The sequence below is a fragment of the Anser brachyrhynchus genome (assembly GCF_964034855.1).
Source record: "Anser brachyrhynchus genome assembly, chromosome: 1".
NCBI lineage: Eukaryota > Metazoa > Chordata > Aves > Anseriformes > Anatidae > Anser > Anser brachyrhynchus.
The window spans coordinates 195,082,792-195,104,334 of record NC_137694.1 but is presented as its reverse complement, the minus strand read 5'-3'; the positions used below and the strand labels follow the sequence as shown (position 1 = coordinate 195,104,334).

Below are 21,543 nucleotides of genomic sequence, written 5' to 3'. Positions count from 1 at the left end.
CAGGTGATTAAAATCACTCTGCTTTTGGCCATGTGTTTGAGACCATCACAAAGCTATGCTGTAATATAATCATCTGGAAATGCACTGCCTATGGTGCCTCACTGATGAAGTAAGAGAGCATCCAAGTCAGAGTCAGCCTTTTAATTGAAATGGAAAAGGTAAGAAAGCCTGGGGCTGCAGAGTGAGGCAGAAAAGGATGTGAAATTACAGCAGCACCAATATAGCTTTTATAAAGAAAACTAAAGTAATATTTTCACTTGCAAGGTCAACATAGGATTAGCGGTAAGGCGGGGTCATCTATTGCTGCTGTGCTGCTCTAAATACTCAGCATGTATTAGAAAATTAAACTTATGATTGATAAACTGCACAGAAGATCAATTACAGCTTTTTCCCTAGAGAAATTGCATGAAGAGATGGATGTTCTCACGTGCTATCTAGCATGGAGGTGCTGACACTGTTAAAAGATGCCACTGCAGTTGAACAGATCAGAACACTACCACAGAAAGTAGGCTAAGTGCAGAAGCAGCATAGGGAAATCAGTCCTAGACTGGCACACACCAAAACAAAAGGAGTGAAGACTCTAATGACACTGTTCGCAACACCATCACAACTAATTCCAGATTTTCCTACTCTAACCTGATGCTTTTCTTAATGTTTTTGTGGCTTAGATTAACAAATGCATCCATGACCTGTCTGAGAGAACTGGCAACACTGACACCTCTCTTTCAAGGGATCAAGAACACAGAAGTGCGACTGCCACACACAATATTGGGAAGGCTACTCTTCCTCAGACTCGCCTCTAGTCCCAGAAGTAACACATTTACTAAAAAACATCCAAGAAAAAAAAGTCGGTGTCAGAACCCAGATTAAAGATACAAAGAACGTCAGTGCTCGTAACAGTCAGCCATGGTCCCTCCTCTGCCTAAAGAGTAAGACAAACCAAGAGAAACAATCAAAGTTGCTGTTTCATAACAGAAGGACACTGTCTATTGGTATGCAGGTACACCTAACTCTATATGCACACACATCTGTGCCCTCTACACACCACTGCCAGAACAAGGTAGCGGATTAGATTGTCCTCACACAGGGTTCGCAGCTTTTCAACACAAAAAAAAAAAATCAAAACAGCAACAAAAAATAACAACAAAATCAAACCTCTAATACCCACTGCAATGACCTTTTGTTCTTAACACTGTTAAACATCTAGTTATCCAACACCACGGGAATATACAGCAATATACAGCACCACGGGAATATACAGCAAAAACCTTCCCTGTAACAAAAAGCACAAGATCGTAATGGAATAGGCCACGCAGCTATGTCTAGAATATGAACACCCTCAGGAAAACACAGGGAGGTGCAACGGCCAAGTAGAAAAGACTTGCTGCAGTAGTGCTTAAGGCAGAGCAGGTAACGTTAAATTTGTAAAACAGGATGGGCATAGGTGCAGCACATGAACTGCAATAGAAAGAGTAGAAGTACGGACACTAACTAGAGGACTGGATGATATGGACTGTTTTCAGCCCTACTACTGGGACATTGTATAGCTTCATTCTACTTCGCTGTTCTTCCACTTCCCTTCCTACTTTTTGCCTGCATCACCTGCAAATTTTGGAAGATCCTGAGATCAGAGTCTACCTCTGCATGTGTTGTGACTAGTTCAACAGGGTTCAGACTTTGATCAGACCCTCTACAGGTCCACCCATCTATATTAGCTTACTGTAAACACACTGAATATAAATATTACAGACCAGAGGGAACAGGGGATGACACAGGAAAAAATGGAATTAGAAAAAAATGGAATTAGAAACATAAACAGGGTGATATACTCCCTAAGATGAATACTAAATGAAGGAAGGTCAATGCAGCACTAGATGCTAAGACTTAAAAATAGGATATCACTGGCAAATCATCCTGTGACAACATCTCATTGCAGTTGCTTATTTAATTAGCATATCACATTACCTTGCATGCTTGAGATTGAACTCAAATGAGTGTGAACAAACACCATGGAAAACCAAATTAAATTGTATTAAACAATATAAAAATGAAACTACTCAGTAAAGCATCATCAAAATATATACAGATATAAGTTTACCTCAGCTCCTAAACTGAGAGAGATTATTTCATCCTCAAAAGCAGAATGTGTATCAATATGAGGAGGGATTCCTGCACACAAAAAGAAAAAAAGTCATTATAATAACAGAGGGGTACCTCTTCAGGCAAACCCTATTTACACGGATGTCCACTTTGAATGGGAAGTATGGCCGAACAAACAAATTTATAAAGGAGCCTTCCAAAACAATTCAGGACAGGATCAGCCCATCGGATTTACATGCCCAGATAAGATATTAACCACACAGCTAACCTAAGTGTTCTCTATAATCAGTGGAAATACCTAGAAGACAGTTCAGAGCACCCGAAGGCCTCACTCACCCACTGAAGACTCCTACTGGTCGCCTCGCTGCAGCAAGCACCTGAAATCATTATGCTCTCTTCTTAGCTTAAAACTAACAGTTAAATTATGCTGGGTGTCTTTGGGCCTTAGCTCATCCACAATCATGTATTGCTCCCTCACTCTTCCCCAGGAAGGAATCACCCCAAATACCCCTTGTGTTGCTAAGCAAATGAAGGTGCAAAGGATTTCAGCTTCAGAATTAGGACCTACTACTACAACCAGATACTGTCAGGGTCAAACCCTGCCCCTCCGCTTTGCAGTTCTCAAGAAAAATCTACACACCATTACTGGGCTAACCCCTGGGGGGTAATTATTTTGGGGTGTGTATGAGTAAACACGTATTTGAGAATTTCCAAAAGGACAGCAATTTCTTTCTTTCTTTTTTAATTAAAGAAACTGCCGTTCCCTGAAACCTGTGCCACGTATTTTAACACAATCAAATTTCTTAGTTGAAAACATTTTTTCCTAACACCGTCAGTCAGGTCTACAAAACATCATTATACACGAGATTTTACCTCCAGATATAAATAATCTGAATTTCATTCATTTCACTGAAAGCAATACTAATGTTTTATGAGGCCAACATTTAGTTTAATAGAAAATCAGCCAGACTTGAAACGCAAGGACACACATCTGCTTGTGTTTGCTCATAATTTTTATTCTGTATGAAGCACTGAAACTCTTCCTTCAGATGCACACTGAAGGCAGCATAATTCACTGTGCAACAAGAGGACAGTTCAGCATCACCCAAACAATTCAACCAAGACCACACTGACCTTCCTGCTGTTTACACTCCACCCATGCAGCACATAGAAAGAGACAGTCACCTAAGCACTCAAATGTGGGTGGTTACTTTCAAGTATAAATCCAAAAATTTAAACATCATTAGGACCCTGAATGAAAAAAGTACTTTCAAGAAGGAATTAATTTAATGTGTCTTCAACGTGGCCCCTACAGTTTAGATACGGCTTAGTCATCATTCACTTTTTAAAATCTCAAGTTTAGGGTCCAGTGACAGAATCTGGCTCATAACACAGATACTAAAGGCATTAATCTGGCTGCACTCTGTGTTCATTTATATCCTAACAATTTGCACTTAGGAAAGGGTATTGCTTTATCTTGTTTTGTCTTTAAAAAACTGCTTCTGTTCTTGATAGAAATCTACAATTCGAGCTAATCTCCTGAGGTCCCTGCCAGGAGTAGGTGACTGTAACAATTTAAGAGATCGGCAGATACATAAACAAATGTGATCAGCTTTTCAGACTCCTGTTTGGCACACACTAAACTAGCTGTCAGACACTGATTCTGAAAGAAAAGCTGTTGTCCTTCGTTCCTAAGGACAAATTAGATATCCACTCTAGAGGAAGCCAGATAGTTAGCCTTGATGACTGACCTTCGCAAAAAGCACAGCACATGATTTATTCCCTAGAGGTGTGATGAGAAGCAAATTTCTCTCCAGTCTGGGAAAGATTACAGAAATTGAGAAATTTCTTATTCCCCAGATAAGAGAACACTTCTTGCAGCATACTTAAGAGCCTATATATCATGTATACTAACATTATACCACATAGTAACAGCAAGAGCTGTTTTCTGGAGACTACGCACATTACAGGGAGCAAGGAGAGTTTGGAGAAGCAATGAAAAAGTACATGAGTGCAAAAACAAATATGACTGCTTATTCCTGTATTCTTTTTTGTTGAGTTTCCATGTTACGGCCTTGTATTCTGGAACATCAACTTCTGTAACAGTGTTATCAAAAACTGTACTTCTGAACACAAGCTCCTGGGTTCAGAAACCAGTATGAAGACATTAGGTTTGATATCAAACATCTCAGGTCACAGAGTAAATACATTAAGCAAATGCTTAAATCCTGTCCCATTAGATGCTATTCTCTTCTGAATTTCAATTAAGGTAAAAAGCTCAAAATTTTTGAAAGATAAAAAAATTTACCTTGTCCAGGTTCATATTGATTTACAGTCAGTTGATCAGGTTTATGCTTGATATATCCCTGCTTCAAGCACTTCTCCAAGAACAAGCTACAAATTTCAGGAAGACCTATTTATAGAAACAAAGCTTTAGGCAAGACAACTTTTTACATTTTTATCCTTTCCATTCACACGAAATATAATAACTGGGCAATACACAGAGAAACAGCTTCATAGATATGTAAGGCCATCTTTAATAATAATCACTACCAATTTGTTCTAAAAGACACATCAGAACTGTTGGTCAGATCTACAAGTACCACATATATGTAACATCTCACAATTAGAAAGGCCGTTCCTCCAAGGTCACATTTAGAGGCAGACCAGGCCCACCCCTAAGACATGCAAACTATGTTATCCCTGCATGTAAATAAAAGCATATCAAATCAGGGGCCAAATTTCCACCAACCACTGCAATAAGGAAGCTGCAGACAAGAACCATAATTATTACGCAGAAAGTCAGAAGTTGTGCAGAAAGCTCACTAAAAGATAAAAATTACCCCCTAAAAATCTGCTATTGAATTAAGTATCACCAAATAAATCTGCTGAAGTCAATATGGTTTTGAAACAGGAACAAGAGTCCTTCAATGTATTTTTAGTGTGCTATTTTACCAGAGGACATAATTTATATTCTGTTGGATGTAACACCCACAAACATGTTAATAGCACCCCTTTCACAAATCTATTGATTTTTATTTTTTGTTTTCCCCCAATGAAGTATTTCCATTTGTGCTCTTCTCACACATAAAGAGCACTAGCTGTAGGACTAGAAAACACTCAAATATCAATACTTTTATGATTATATACAGTTTCACTGCTAGAACTACAAAGTAACCAGAATCCATCTGTTGAAAGCTACATCCACCACAGTTATCCTTGCATGACCTTAAACACCTTCAGATTTCATATGGGTTTAACCCCCCCGGTTTTACTATTTTTAAATCTAAGACTGTAAGATGACTCACTTGATTTGCTCTGACTTCATAGCTCTCATCTCCAGCTAAGAGTTAGTCAAACCTTTTCAAGATTGCTTTCAGTCCAAAGGAAAATTTTGTTGTGCATCCAGCAAGCTTCAAGTTCATCAAGATAAATATGTGTTGCAATACATACTGCAACCCCAAATTAATATGCAATTTTAAACACAAAATCATCTTATGGAACAAAAGAAAAATAAAGTAACGGTAAAAGAAAAGACGATTACAATCCCAAAAGCCTTATTTGATTTGACCTCAACAAAGGGTAGCAACTCCTGGCCACAAGTCTCTGGAAAACAAGCTTCAAATAGTCACAGCAGTCTGGAATGGATCCCATTCACAAAAGCACTGTTCAATGTGTGCTTAAGATACAGTGAAGGTTCTCCTTTCATTACAATCTCACATCCATACCTCAGTGAGGATCAAAGGCTTTATATAACGGTTCAAATATCAGTGCAAAGTACTAATTTTTAGGGAAGTTCTCACCTCCAGGTAAAGGTTTGTCTTTATCAACATTGTTGTTATCATAGCGAAACTCATATCCAAAATGTTTTACTTTTCTATGCTTTAAAGTTTTCTGGGCTGTGAAAAGACACAAGTTTAAAATAAGATCAGACTACATAAAATAGCAGAGGCAAATTGCTACGCTTCCCTTTTCCATTTGACCTCCGTTAAACCTAAACATTCTTTAATAAGAGCTAAAACAATCTACGTGACCCTTGTTATTCACGGCACAATTCTTCTGCCTTGTTACCTTTTGTAACTGTATCAGGCATTCACTGTTTTTTAAAGTCAAACTGACCCTGCTTTTGTATATGCAGGAAGTAGAGAGTACCAATTTTCTTGACTCCTGTTTAATGCATCTTTATTCTTGCTTTGACCTCTGGCCTAGCACTTGATTGATAACCTAGGGATACAGCAAGATCCTTCACTTTCACCAGTCAACAAGTTATATGTTAACTAAGGTCAATATAGCCATTTGTGTTGTTCCAAGAAAAAAAAAAAAAACACCAAAATCTTGAAGTGAATTCCAAGACCAATTCACTTATTAAGAGATTTGATTCCACAAAACTCGTATGAAAGCACAGAAGCATCCAGAAAGTGTGTTTCACTAACTTATTTCTGATTTAAAAGAAAGGAAGTTTTTTAAGTAGGATGTAAGTTTTTTACAGAAGATTGTTGGTTTTGGATGTAGCAATCTTATTCAAGTAAATCTGTATCAGGATATCACTTCAGACCACTTTGCCCCAGTAGTTTGTCACTTGTAATATAAGACCCAATTTCTAAAATACCAAAAGCAAATACATAATGATTTCAAACAATACATTTATCAACATGCAGACTTTCTTGTAAACTGAAACTGTAGGAAATAACAGCATAAAATCATAGGGGGTATGAATTTCTTCAGTTTTACCCACCATTTTGAGCATCTTCATCTCCCATCCAGTCAATACTTTCCAACATCCTCCTTTCTTCCTCTGGAGAAACTACCTTTTCAATGACTATGAGGCCTGGAGGCAAGTTTGTAGGAACAGCATTCTTCAAGAACACTAGGGTGTATGGAAAAAGAGAATATTGTCACTCTGTAGGGAAAATAAAACCAGGTGTTCCCCATAGGATTATTTGCTATGTATGGGAATATATTATAGCTGTAGGAATATTTGCTTTAATGATACAATGGAGTATCTAATTTGGTGAATGAGTAATTCATTTTTGACACAAGAAAACAGGGTAAGGCCCAAATTTTGCATCACAAAAAGCACTTTTTTAGATTTTACTGCATAAGACTGGTAAGACTCCACGCTACCCGAATGCAAAACCACCTGTGATTTTCCTGTCAAAATAACAATAAAAAAAATCCAATCATTTCAGTATTCTACCAGCATTTTAGTTTTTCTACAATTTTCATTTACCTCTGCTGATAGCTAAAAAGCGGAGTGCCACTGTAATTCTAATATTCCACCTACCACTAACAGGAAAAAACATGATTTCTTATTTTCTATTATTTTTTTGATATTTGATGTCTAGGGAAGCAATTCGTAACCAAATACTAACAACCATAATACAAAACCTAGAAAAACAGAAAATGCCTGTGGTATAGAGGCCTTCAATTTGATGTCCTTATTTTAAAAGCTTTTCACTGACAGAATGTACAGACCATGTAAAACCAAGTCTTTTCACTAGACACTATAAAAACTCATAGACAGAGGAACCATTCTTGTACAAAATAGCTTACAGTCAGCCATAAAAAAAAGTTTGAGAAAAAGGAAAAAAAGCAGAAATTTTATTCTGCCTATTTTCAGTCTTGGAGCTAAGATAGAGATCACAAGACCATCACCACACAAGAAGTCCAATGAAGTATTCAGGGATGCCCTGGGTCCCAATTTAGCTCCTTAATCACAACACCTTCAAATGCAGCACTGAATGGTCTTGAAATTACTTAAGTGGCCACCTTGTGCCTCCAAGTAAAAAGAGTTCAAATTCAAGTATCCTATCATTGAACACAAAGAGAAAAAATACAAAGACAAAAGGTTATTTTCTGTGCTGAATCTTAGATTCTGGCTTTCATTCTCTTTCTCTACTTACATACTGTGTGCTTTTAGCTACATTTACAGTTTAAGAAGTAAAAGCAAAGAGAAGAAGTATGCAAGAAGTTATAGGTAAGCAAAAAAATGATACCTTTTTCCACAAAATTACTATACAGTACAACATTTTGGCCAGAGTCTCCCAGAGTTAATTCTTTTCCATTGAGGGCATCAAAGGCTTTCTTGGCTTCTTCCGTTGACCCATATTTCACAAATGAATATGGTTTATTTGGTGGCATTAAAAGTGCTTCCACCAATCCGTATTCTTCTACTGTCTTGAGCAGTTGGTGTCTACTCATCCCATTACCTAGGCCAGCATTGGCAATAACTAGGTTCTATGTAAAGAGAAAAAAGAAAATTTAGAATTACTGATTACTGCTGATTGAACTAAAACTAACACTCTACTAAGAAATCAGCTCTCAAGAAAAACGAAGCAATCCCATGATTACTTTTTAATACATTCCACACAAAATAGTTCTATTTCAATTAGCTAGGTATATGAAGCTAAAGCAACCTCTGTCCAGCACAAGTTCTGGCAGAAATACTTGCAAATGCTATTATAAAACCACTTGAGCTTCAAACTGGCACATGCAAGAAGTGTTCTGTACGCAAAAAGTGACACCCGCAGACATCATTTTGGAGTTTTCTAAAATAATTTTTTTCTAGAGCCCAGTTACTGCTAACAAAAACAAACAAACAAAAAACTTCAAAGACTGATTCCTTTTTGTTGTCGTTGTTATGAAAGTTTTCTTTGTCAAGGAGTCTTTCTAAGCACAGAGAGACTGATATTCCCAGTCACACCAGGTTCACCAAAAAAAAGAGTGGCCTCTGTAAACAGACCATTTAGTTCTGCTCCAACACTCTTATCTGAGAATTCACCCTTTTTATTATTTTTAATAAACAAAAGGGATTTATGCCCCATCCTTATTAAAACAGATTACTTTGAGGACAATCATAGAATGGTTTGGGTTGGAAGGGACCTTAAAAGTCATCCAGTTCCAACCCCCCGCCATGGGCAGCGACACTTCCCACCAAACCAGGTTGCCCAAAGCCCCATCCAGCCTGGCCTTGAACACTTCCAGGAATGGGGCATCCACAGCTTCTCTGGGCAGCCTGTGCCAGGGCCTCACCACCCTCACAGTGAAGAATTTCCTCTTAACCTCTAATCTAAGTCTCCCCTCTTTCAGTTTAAAACCATTCCCCCTTGTCCTATCATTATCTGCCGGAGTAAAAGGTTGCTCTCCATCTTCTTTATAAGACCCCTTTAAATACGGAAAGGCTGCAATGAGGTGTCCCTGGAGATTTCTCTTCTTTAGGCTGAACAGACCCAGCATTCTCAGCCTTTCTTCACAGGAGAGGTGCTCCAGCCCTCTGACCATCTTCATGGCCCTCCTCTGGAGTTGCTCTAACAGCCCCACATCCTTCTTGTGCTGGGGGCCCCAGCCCTGGACGCAGCACTCCATGTGGGGCCTCAGGAGGGCAGAGCAGAGGGGCACAATTCCCTCCCTCCACCCGCTGCCCACCCCTCTGTTGGTGCAGCCCAGGATGCAGTTGGCCTTCTGAGCTGCTGGCTCATGTCGAGCTTTTCATACACCAGAACCCCTAAGTCCTTCTCTGCAGGGCTGCTCTCAATGAGTTCTTCTCCCAGTCTGTGCTCACATCTGGGATTGCCCCGACTCAGGTGCAGCACCTTGCACTTGGACTTGGTGAACCTCATTAGGTTCATATGGGCCCACTTCTCAAGCTTGTCCAGGTCCCTTTGGGTGGCATCCTTTACTTCAACTGCACCACTCATCTAGGTGTCATCTGCTAACTTGCTGAGGGGGCACTCGATCCTACTGTCTGCATCATTAACAAAGATATTATATCAGTACTGCTCCCAGGACAGACGCCTGAGGGACACCACTCGTCACCGGCCTCCACTTGGACATAGAGCCATTGACCACCACTCTCTGGGTGTGACCTTCAAGCCAACTCCTTATCCACTGAATGGCCCACCCATCAAATCCATCTCTCTCCAATTTGGAGATCAGGATGTCATGTAGGACTATGTCAAAGGCCTTACAGAAGTCCAGGTAGATGACATCGGTCGGTCTTCCTTTGTCATCATAGAAGACCACCAGATTGGTCAGGCAGGACTTGCCCTTGGTGAAGCCATGTTGGCTATCTCAGATCATCTCCTTATCCTGTATGTGCTTTGAAAATGATTAACTGCTTTATTCCAGGTCTTCATTGTGATTTATGTACAAAGTTATCAATGAGTATGCAGTTTGTGATACTGTTGCTGGTTTGCTAAATATTAGAAGAAACACAACAAAACAGAACTTCAGAAAGGGCTATTATTAAAAAAATATATCCTTTGCAAATCCACAATCCTTTAAAAAACATTTTTTTTTGACATCTAGAGAGCTATTTGCTATAACTGGATGTTCAGTCTAATCATGGAAGTTTAAATCCCTTTCTAAGGCCAAAAGAGGATGCAGTATAGAAGTTTTGACTGAGCCCTGTAACTCCAAACAACTAGCAACAATTTACTCTGATTGACTCCATGCAATACCTTTCCAGAAAGCTTTCACACAATCTTTTCCTTAAATGCTATAAATGCTCTATGACCTTTTCTGAAAGCAGCTGGCAAAGCGTTCAATAGTTTCAAATTGTAGTGTTGCACTTCCCTAAAAGACAGAAAATTATGTTTAAAACTGAACAGAAAGATTATTAACAACAAAAAAAAGATTTTTTTTTAAATCAGTGAGCACACCTGAGATACTGCTGTGATTATGCTTTTTGTAATGGCTGTTAAACTTGCCGTCAGCAACACATCAGGCCGTCCGTACCGATCACATTTTTCAAAGGTGACCATATCACTAATTATTATTTTCTGGAATGTTACTAAGGGTGATTACTAAGGGGAAGGCCTGTGTGTGCAGAGGAAATGAGGAGACTCAAACCAGCGCTCTCACTGGCTGTAGGCAGGTCACCTACAAAGACGTTCACTACACCACAGCAGCATGTACAGAGATTGTTCACATTCTCATGGCTGAGCAATTTCAGTAAAATCACTTATTACACAAAGCCTGAAAGCATTTTCTGTACTCTCTGCACAAGTTTGTTGTGATTTAACACAGCAGGCAGCTCAGCACCACACAGCCATTCACTCACACACACCCCGCCAGCGGGATGGGGGAGAGAATTGGAGGGGGGAAAAAAAGTAAATGCTTGTGGGCTGAGATAAAGACCATTTAATAAGACAGAAAATGAAAGTAATATCATGTACAAAACAAGAGATATACAACGCAATTCCTCACCACCTGCTGACCAATGCCGAGCCCCTCCCCAAGCAGCAGTCCCCCCCAACCCCTGCCAGCCACCCCATATTAATTGCTCAACATGGTGTCATATGGTATGGGACATCCCTTTGGCCAGTTGGGGTCAGTTGGATGTTCAAAGGAAGGGTGCCCTCTACACATCATGCAGCTGATGCTATGTGGAGTGAGTGAGTTACAATGACCACACAACGGGATCGAATAGGAAAGCCCAGTCACCCAGGAATCTAGGAAGTGACCATAGAGTGGCCAGAAGGCAAAGATTTTGGAGGCAAAAAAAAGATTTTTGAAGGCAAAGATCGCCAGAGGAGGAGATGACACATGCTGAAGAAGCCCCACTGCATCATAAGCTACCAAAAAATGAGAAGCAATATGCCTTGTTCACTGGTAAGTCCTGTCATATTGTGGGGAAGCACTGGAGGTAGAAGGCTGTTGTATAGATTCCTACAAGGCAAGTTGCAGAAACTGGAGAAGGAGAATGTGAATTGATCCAATCTGCAGCAGTGAAGGCCATCCAGCTGGCTTTAAATACTGCTGAACAGGAAGAGTGGCCAGTGCTCCATCTCTGTACTGACTCATGGATGGTGGCACCCCAGGAAGAACTGCATCAGACAATGAGACTTATTTCTGAAACAACCCCAGGTACCTGGGCCAAAGAGCATAGTATTGAGAGGGTATATCATACCCCCCTCTTATACACCAGCCTCTGAGAAAATCGAGGGATATAATGCACTGATAAAGACTACACTGAAGGCAATGGGTGCTAGGACATTCAGACATTGGGACACACATTTGGCAAAGGCCACCTGGTTAGTCAACACTAGAGCATCTGCCAACCAAGACGGACCTGCCCAACCAGACCTGTTACGTAGCGTACAAGAGGATAAAGTCCCTGTAGCGCACGTAAAAAAATGCTAGGGAAGACAGTCTGGACTATGCCTGCCTCAGGCAAAGGCAAACCCATCCGTGGGATTACTCAAGGATCTCTGTGCACTTGGTGGGTAATATTGAAAAATGGGGAAATCCAATGCATACCTCGATTAGCCCACGATTTGAACTGCATGATGTTAATTACGATATAATCTGTCATCACTACTATGATTGCTATATGTCATACTACCAATGGTAACATAGTAAGAGTCACCAAATGCCAAATGAATGCCAAATGAATTTTGATAGAACTCGACAAGCACGGTGGTGATGGAATCAGAATTGGCTTCAGCATGCAACAATCCAAGAGCACACACCATCTCTTCTGCCCTGAAAGACTGTCGTGACAGGTGGAGCCCAAAGTCATGAACTAAACAAACTCAATGGACATTTTATATATGCATATATATAAACACAAACATACACAGAAAAAGTGGTGATTAATGTATTGGGAAGTGCGTGACCTGAGCATGACATAAATGGTATGGAATAAGTGATGGATATTGTCCTGGTTTCAGCTAGGACAGAGTTAATTTTCCTCCTAGTAGCTGGTATGGTGCTGTGTTCTGGATTTAGGGTGAGAATCATGTCGATAACACACTGCTGTTTTAGTTGTTGCAGAGCAGTGCTTACAGTAAGCCAAGGACTTTTCAGTTTCTTTTGCTGCCCTGCCAGTGAGGAGGCTGGGAGTGCACAAGAAGCTGGGAGAAGACAGAACCAGGACAAAGTTTATCACTAGCACTACGATTTTGTTTCATACTTTTTTTTTTTTAATATTAAAATGTGGTCATCCGTGAGGAGCTTGTTGGACCCCACAACTACTCTTTGGATACGTTAGACAGATGATTAGGTATCTGGGGCAGAGGGGAACAAATCCTAGATCATGGACCACCTCCACACAAAACTAGGAAAGTGCTGTCCCTACCCCAAGAAGCATACAATATATACAAGACTGCTGGGTTATGTTAGAATATGCCTACATGGTGTGAAATCCACCTGAAAACCAAGCCCAACTTTGTTACAAAGCATCAAGATCTAACAGATATTTCTGTATCTGAATGGGAAGAATTTTTAGGATCAAGATGAACAAAGCTAGAGTAAGCGGTATAGCTCTACAATATGTTCCAAGCCAAGTTAGCAAATTCCCACAACTGACAGACGGAACTAACACCTTCTTGAACTTTTTCTTTCTGCCTGAAAGTTCCCACCACTTATCTTTTGCTACACCAGTGTTTGCCAGGTCCACTTCTGATCTCCTGAAACTCTCTACTGTAGCAGAAAAGTAACAGATCAAACAGATGGGTAGTTTGCTGGTAGGTTAGGAAATAAAGCATCTTATGATAAAGTTCATTAACTGTCGTAAGAAAGAAGCAAAACTGCCCCCTGTCTAGTCCCCTTTTGTGCACAGGAAGAGAAAGTTCTGTTTTTAACAGCTGAAAGTCAGTCAAACAGTTCAGTTCCCACAGAGCCACAGCCTAAATCAATTTAGGTGAAGAAAACAATGTGGAAAAGATTTCTAAGACAGACGTGTTTGTTTTTTTACCAAGGAGTTAACAGATGAGATAAATTATACTTGATGGAGAAGTATACCAGAAAAAGATACAAAAGCTAAAAGCCAGAGAAGAAAAGAAATCATACAGAAAAGAGGAGAAAAGCACATCTCCTTCAAAAAGGTAACATTTCTCATGCTGTCTTCTCCTCCCCAACTCAGGGAGCTACTGTTTCAGATTAAAAAAAAAAAAAATCTTACAACTATCAAAGCCTCTCCGCAGACATTAAACTGATGAAGTACACTTCTGCTTTGAACTCAAGAGGCACAGAAAACCTTTAATTTCAGGAAGTGCTTTTTAGAGGAGAACTGCATTTTAGACAAAGTATATGTGAAGACGGAACACAGATAAACAGCATTTTCTCATACCATCAAAATCAGAACTGCCAATCACCTGTGTGGCATGGGAGACACACTCAATCCCCTCATGTCTCATCAACGTATGCTGAGCTCTGGCCTGCTTCCTCATTATCTTCTTCTTATTCATTTTATGGACTTTCAAATGATCTTCACCAGTTCTGTCAACTTCCACGTTGGTGATCTGGGAAGCAAAAGTAACAACATATAGTAATCGTCTTGCCTAAAAAACGAAATACTGCTGTAGAGAGATACAGCAAACCTCCCTGTCTCGTCAGTAATTTTTAGGACACTAACGGGGTCTGTCTTGGGACTGGTGCTGTTTAATATCTTTATCAAAAGATAATTCCAGACTTCATGAACTACTGGGGGGCTGACAAAACTGAGTCTGCAAACTACACTATTCCTCAGTCAATAGGTCAATTTTCCCCATTTTATAAGTTTTTCTAATTAACTCCTTTATTAAAAGAATGTAAAATAAATCTTTATAAAGATTGCCATGGTATTCGATTTCATTTTCCAGTTTTTATCTTTCCCTTTACTTCTTTATTCACAGTATCACTACATCCAGTTGCAGTTTTTACGCTGCCTGCCCCTCCTGTTTTCACATAATAGTTTCAGTTGGTTTCTTTTTTCTTATATATGTGGAACTCCCATGAGATTTGTATGATTTTATCTTCTAAGTTAGTCAGTGCCTCACTGAATGCTCAAGCTGGAGATGAACTGTTCCTGTTTAGCCTCCTTTTTCATAATTACCACTTTCAAGTGAGTACGTTTGGCAAAAACTGCTTTTTTTTCACACATAGATGCTCAAGGACTAGCAATCAGGATGCTCCATACCTCATTTAGCACACCTTCGAAGACCAAACCTTAAGTAAATCACACACTTGTCATGAGAAAAAAACAGAAAACTGTGTACATCAATTAACACAATAAATTTACTGGCAACATACCATTTACCTGCCAATAAGCTACCAAAATGTAACCTCTTCATAGAATACAACCATAGAATCATTCAGGTTGGAAAAGACCTCCAAAATCATCAAGTCCAACCTATAATCTAGTACTGACAAGTCCACCACTAAACCATGCTACTGAGTTCTACATCTACGCATTTCTTGAAGACCTCCAGTGATGGTGACTCAACCACTTCCCTGGAAAGTCTATTCCAATGCCACACAACCCTTTCAATAAAGAAATTTCTCCTGATATCCAACCTAACACACACACACCGGCACAACTTGAGGTCATTTCCCCTCGTTTTGTCACTTGGTGCTTGGGAGAAGAGCCCAGTCCCCACCTTGCTTCACTGGCCTTCTCCAGGTTTTGTTGCATCTTTTGCCACTTCTGTTCTATCACTTAGATTACACAGCAGCTTCCTACACCCCTCTGAGCCTAGCTTCTTTTTCTTTCTTTCTTCACACTTTCTTCAAACCCAGAGGAACAGTCCAGACTTCCCTTAAGACTATGACAAAGCTGCAGACACTGATGTGGCTAGACTTTGCCTTTCTTTTTTTCTTTCCCCAAAATCCTCATAACAATATAGAGTTGGACAATCAAACTGCAGCTGTTTGTCCTTTCCCATTTTTTATTACTGTTGAATTGATAACAATCTTTCCACCCCACCTTCACATAACCTCAAAAAAATGTTGTGGGGTTTTTTGGTCTTTGTTTGCTTGAAGAAAAAAGTTATGTCAACCACAACTATATTTACTTATTTAAATGTGTCAGCTGCTTTCACAGTCTATCATCCATTTGCCTATCTTCTGGCTTGCAAGACTTCATATTCATAATATCTAAACTGCAGACACAGTCATGATAATATGACAGTGTACTACAGGAAAATGGTAAAGGTCAAAAAAGTTTCACAATAGTAGTTGATGCAACTTTGTTTTGAATGTCTTAGCAAATATTTTATTTCAAACAAATGCAAATATGATAGTAAAATTGTTATAAAAATATTAAAGAGACACATAGGATACATAAGTATATATTCCTTGTGACTGCTGCAGCATTACCGTCATCAAAACGCACAACTATTGCCTGTACTGAAAGAAATATTCTTTAAAGGGAATGAGAACGATGACAGCAGCAGCAGGTAATAACAGATTCCAAAAAGGAGCAGCATAAACACTGCTGCAAATTCAGTCTATTGCCTCTCCTCACTATTTTTTGGTTCTTTCTCCTGCCCGTACTCTTCCACTCACAAACCCAATTCTACAGCAGTCTCCAAATGAATTCAAACAACAGGCAAAGAAATTGACAACAACAATTTCTGGCAAAGCAAGCACATTACTGGCATAGCAGGCTCTAACAGATCTATCCTGAAACTGTGTCAGATTCCCACTATCAACTCTGAGATGGTGCATGCATGGCCCTAACAGTCTGAACCCTGACTTCCTGGCCAAATAGAACTATTGAATTTTTACAGAGATCCTGACCACATAAAATTAAAACGTACTCCTGAGCATGACAAAAAAACTAACCAATTACTAAGCACCACGATCCATCCTACCACCATGAGACTTTTGCCAGTTCCTTGAGTTTCTTATTCAGAGCTAATTCAAGCATAACCATGCTAACATGCAATGTACAAATAATGTATGAAAAGGAAATCTTCCTAGTGATAAACTGTAACAGGGAACAGTTTCTGAAAAAGGAGACTACTGAAATTATTATTTCCTGTGACTTCAGAAGCATAAAGAGTAGAGGCTGAAAATCTCATTTGGTTATAGAGCCAATCCTTCCTGTAAGATTATTTTTCATTTTGAATTTGTTAGCAAACACCCTTACCAGGATTTGTCCAATTTGCAGGCTTGTTCAGCAAGCTTATCCATGAACAAGATGTCCGATTGACATATTTGGTCCAAATGTCTTGGCCTGCTAGCCTTCCGTGCCACACTTGGGTGAAAGGAGGCCAGTAACTTCACGGACTGCCTGCGTGCAGGTTCTCATCTTCTCAGCAGTGGAGATAAGCAGTCTCAAATGACTTCAAAAGGAAGTATAAGAGAAAGACATCTTTGATTCAGTAGGATGGGGTTACAAAAATAGTAACAACATGGGATGGTTTACTTTGTGGAACCATGCAAATCTGGTTCAGAAGGAAAAGCATGTAGCTACATTGCCCAGACCAGAAAGATTGCTAATGGAAAGTCTGTACAAAAGAGACCCAGACAGAACAAAAAGGATATGGAATTGAACAGATCAGGCCTCTTATAAAGTATCTACACTTCCATGTACTGCGTGACTCGAACCAATTCCAGGGGAAAGCAGCTCTGAGTTTAGTCAGGCTTCAGACAAAAGGTCCTTACAAATTCCCACATCCTCCAGGCAAAAGCTAAGAAGTCATTGCCTAATACTTGGCAAACTAGCACAGAAACCACACCTGAAAGACTACTTTATATCCTTTCACTACCTCTGAACTAAACAACACAAGGGCCAAACAAGGTACGACTCGGAAGCCTACACAAAGGTATTTAGAGTTCGTGGAGATGCCCCAACCCATGCTGCCTGGCCTTGCAGCTGCTGCTCAAAAAGCTGCAGACTTTCCCCAGATGCTGTGTAACGCTTGTCAACATCACTCAGAGGTCCCCAACCCCTGAAGACATCTCAGACAGCACCACCTGCCTTTGCTGGGACAGCACAACCCTCTCTCCATCTTTGTCTAAACTGGGCCTGAACTCTCTGCCTTGTCAGTTGCCTGAAGTCAGTTCTGCAGCCACAAAACCCCACAGTCTGCCATAATTTCAGAGTTAAGGAACCATGCTCAGTTGTATGTAAGCGTATGCAAGTAGATACCTGCATTTGGTGGCATCACACCCACTTTACAAAGCCCAACATGACTATCGGGGTAGAAAAAAAAAAAAAAAAGCATGGAGCAAATACACTGAAACAACCTCCCCTGCAATTCTAGCTCAGGTTACAGCATCAGTAACTGGTCTGACATTACAACAGGGGTTAATTTAAAGTTTAGCAGCCACCCGTGGGATGCCGGTGTGTGCGGAGCTGAGCGGCTGCTGCCAGCGGGGGGAGCGCTGCGCCCACTTATGAAGTTCGGCAGCTTATCGTCCGGTTTGGGGTCGGTTTTGTTCCCCAGAAACCGAAACACAAACGTAGGCAGACACTGCATACACACACACATCAAAACTCGTGGAAGTGAAATTCCTGAACTTTGATGGCGAAATCTGGATGTTCCAGCATGGCCCCAAAATACCCGAAAGCGCCAGCGCATCCCTGTCGGTATCCCCACCGCGTTTTCGCCACTGAAAACCAGCACCTAAACCTCCCACCCATTTCCTCCAAACTTACGGGCTCTGGGCACGCGTGAAAAATAGTAAAATAGTAGATATTTTTACTTTAGTAAAAGTAATAACAACAAGAATCTGCGCAGCTTTTTCCGCCCCCCTTTCCGTTGGGGAGCTGCCCCCCTCTCCCCCAGCTGGCGCCGCACGGTACCTGGCTGGCGGCCGCCATCTTGGGGCAGGCAGTCCCGCCCCTCCGCCCGCCGACATGGCGGCGCCCCGCCCTGAGCCCGCCCAGCGGGACGGGTCCCCGCCGGCCGGCCAAGGCTGAGGGGGTCGTTTCCTGAGCGAAAACACTGCTGGGAGGTCGCTGGGTGGAAAAAGAAAGCCCTCTGCGGTTGTGCTCGGGGCTCTCCGATGGGTTTTCCCGAGCGCTGGTATGGGCTAGGGCCGTGTCACGGTGCCCGGGGAGCCGCGAGGTTGGGCGGTGTGCGGCGAGAGGGGAGTGGCTGCGGCCCTCTCGTTGTCTCCTGTCACAAGCACACGGTTGTTTTTCCCCAGTGAAGTGCACAAGATCGTCGTCATCCTCCTTTCAGTGTATAAATTCTTTCTCTGAGCCAGCAGCGGAAGCACAGCAACATTTGAACCCACATCCCCAGTGGGGCAACAGCATTCGGCCCGTGCTGGGATCAGTTGTTTCACAAAGCACAGTGTTACATACACAAACCAGAGCAGACCCATCCAGCATACCCTACCCGCAGCTGAGACCCCAAAACCTGACACAGAGCTATCACCCAGAGCTATAATGCTGTCAGTGCTCACAGAGGCCACCACTGCAGCCAGCACTGATAAAACGACCTTTAGCAATCCCTGCGCTAGGGGCAGAGGAGGGCAAAAACACAATAAAGCTAAGGCCACATGAACACTAAGCCAATGTTTGTGTTTCCCCACACTGCTTCTCTGCTCGTGAATAACCCCACTAAGGCTGCTTAGTAAATCTGCACTGCTGAGCAACCTGCTCCTTGCTGAAAGAAGTACCTGCACAGCTCACTGGCTCCCTGTGCCATAAAGTCATCCTGAGCCAGAGAGAAAATGCCTAAGTCTTCTCTACCCTTCATTTTTCTCTGCCATCATAAACTAATCTAGCCTTATGCTACACCACCACAATATAACCTCTCCCTCCTTCTTTCTCCAAAACACTGAAGTTCAACATTACCTACTTTTTTCTATTAGCAGGCTATTCTCACTATAGCTTATTATCTAAAAACTGCATTTTTTTTCTCTATTTAACTACCAGGCTGGTTTCTTTTCTCTCTCTCAACCTCCTCTGTGGGTATTTAACCTTTTTCAAGATCAATTAGATGTGGGATTCCCAGGTGGGTGGTATGCAAGGCAGCCAACGAGCCTTGTAGACCTGCAGTCAGAAGCCAGCTCCATGACTTTGTCCCAGATCCACACTCTGTAAGAGTCTACCCATGCAGTTAGGTAGGGCTGTGCTTACCCAGGAAAAAGGTATGTTTTGCTTGCGGTACATACCATGACCTGTGCTGCGGACAAAGCTATCCCATGTGCAGGAGGTACAAGCACACCGAGGATATGAAGCCGGTGGGGCACATCTGGCAGCCTGTGAAGACAGTGTTTTGTCAGAAAGGGAGTCCCACTTCTTTTCTTGCACCACAGTCGGTGGCCCTACATCACTCTCCATCTTTGACCCACACAGGCCACGTGTACCCTCACAAGATATTGTGATAGCCAAAATCTTATGCTTAAGTTTTCCCACACATACAGTACGGATATGAAATGTCTACCTAATGAGAGTATGGCGGGGAGCGTGTTAACCCTTGCAGACACTAAGTATCAGCATTGTCTGGTCTTTTTATAAGCCAGAATGAATAGGGGAAAGAACAACCACGCAGTGCCAGCAGCCACTGTCTCTATGAGAATATTCTGTGAGGCTCTCAGCCCTGGAAACCATGCAAGACGAAAACTACTGAAAGGATGATTTTAATGAATTCAGTTTGTACTTCATTACCATTTGTTCTGAGAAGTGGAAAATACCTGCCCAAAGGTTGTTTCTGTTAAGTGCCCACATTCCAATTCAAAGCCCTGACTGTGTGGGCTCTCAGTTCTTGTACTTGGCGGTCTATGTGTGTTTTATCCCACTGGGACTCACTGCTGGTAGGTAAGAAATAGCACATAGGCTTAGTGGGACGTTACATTTCAGAGCACAAACCAAGAGATTTGGGCAGCTGCCTAATCCTATGTTCTCCAGCCATCGTTTGGGTTTATTCAGCTTTATTCTCTTCAGAATTGCTTTCTGGGGGAGAAGAGACATACTGTGTACTTTTTTTCTTGAAATATCCTCTTATGATTAACAGTAGTCAGGAATTCAGGATGCATATTGGAATAACCTTTCAGTTTTTCCATTGTAAACATATCAAGTTATAAATCAATATAACTTCTATAAACAACATTTGCACGTAAGAAAATTCCACCAATTAAAAGTAATACAGTTAAAAAATGGCCATGTGGCTTTTTTGTTGTTGTTGTTGTTGTTTTGCTTGTGTTTTTTTTTTCTTAATACAAGCTTATTTTGGTCAAATCAGAACCACCATTTCCTTTACAATTTAAGCCCTGAAGCACTGTGCAATCCCTTCTAATGCCAGTTAACATGGGCACAGATTCTTCCCACAGATACTACTATGCTTATTGACGACAAGTAAAAATACATCTCCTTATGGTTAACAATATCATCACTGACTAACCCACAAAATAGCTTACAGAAGAAGGGATTCAAACACATTTGCATTTCATGTTAATATAATCACTGATTAAAAGCGCTTTAGGAGAAATCTCAATTTTTCTTTAAAAAAATCATTTTTAGAATAGTATTTTGCTTTTAAAATTCATTACATATCCTAGTTTGGAATTCGTTAACTAATTAATTTCATATTTTTCTTAAGAAAAAAAAAATCTCTACTAGAAAGACTTGGCTTTTGGTTGATTTTTTTTTTTTTTTTTTTTTTTGTAACTGATAACCAGGAAACATCTTCTAAAGCAGAATGTCATGCTCCCACTTACTTGTAGGTGAGGAATAAAATGCTGATGACTTATTCCTGGAGCAAATTACAATATTCACTA

The 21,543-nt window shown here is 40.8% G+C and overlaps 1 protein-coding gene across 7 annotated transcripts in view; it reads right to left on the bottom strand.

Annotated features, from left to right (window-relative positions):
• ALKBH8 (alkB homolog 8, tRNA methyltransferase) overlaps nucleotides 1–19,151 on the bottom strand; it is a 50,874-nt gene extending 31,723 nt beyond the window's left edge. Inside the window, exons 1-8 of one of the 7 annotated variants that reach the window (XM_080603922.1) lie at nucleotides 18,617–19,151; nucleotides 16,955–17,150; nucleotides 14,262–14,345; nucleotides 8,097–8,337; nucleotides 6,836–6,967; nucleotides 5,904–5,999; nucleotides 4,409–4,513; nucleotides 2,099–2,169 (exon numbers count right to left, since the gene is read on the bottom strand). In XM_080603922.1, coding sequence (XP_080460048.1) covers nucleotides 2,099–2,169; nucleotides 4,409–4,513; nucleotides 5,904–5,999; nucleotides 6,836–6,967; nucleotides 8,097–8,337; nucleotides 14,262–14,291 — 675 coding nt within the window. In that variant the 5' untranslated portion in view covers nucleotides 14,292–14,345; nucleotides 16,955–17,150; nucleotides 18,617–19,151. Of the gene's footprint in view, nucleotides 1–2,098; nucleotides 2,170–4,408; nucleotides 4,514–5,903; nucleotides 6,000–6,835; nucleotides 6,968–8,096; nucleotides 8,338–10,067; nucleotides 10,205–10,559; nucleotides 10,675–14,173; nucleotides 14,346–16,954; nucleotides 17,151–18,616 lie in introns of those variants that run through there. The other 6 variants (XM_080603923.1, XM_080603920.1, XM_080603918.1 and 3 more) reach the window with 6 other exon arrangements.
• Nucleotides 19,152–21,543: the final 2,392 nt, after the last annotated feature.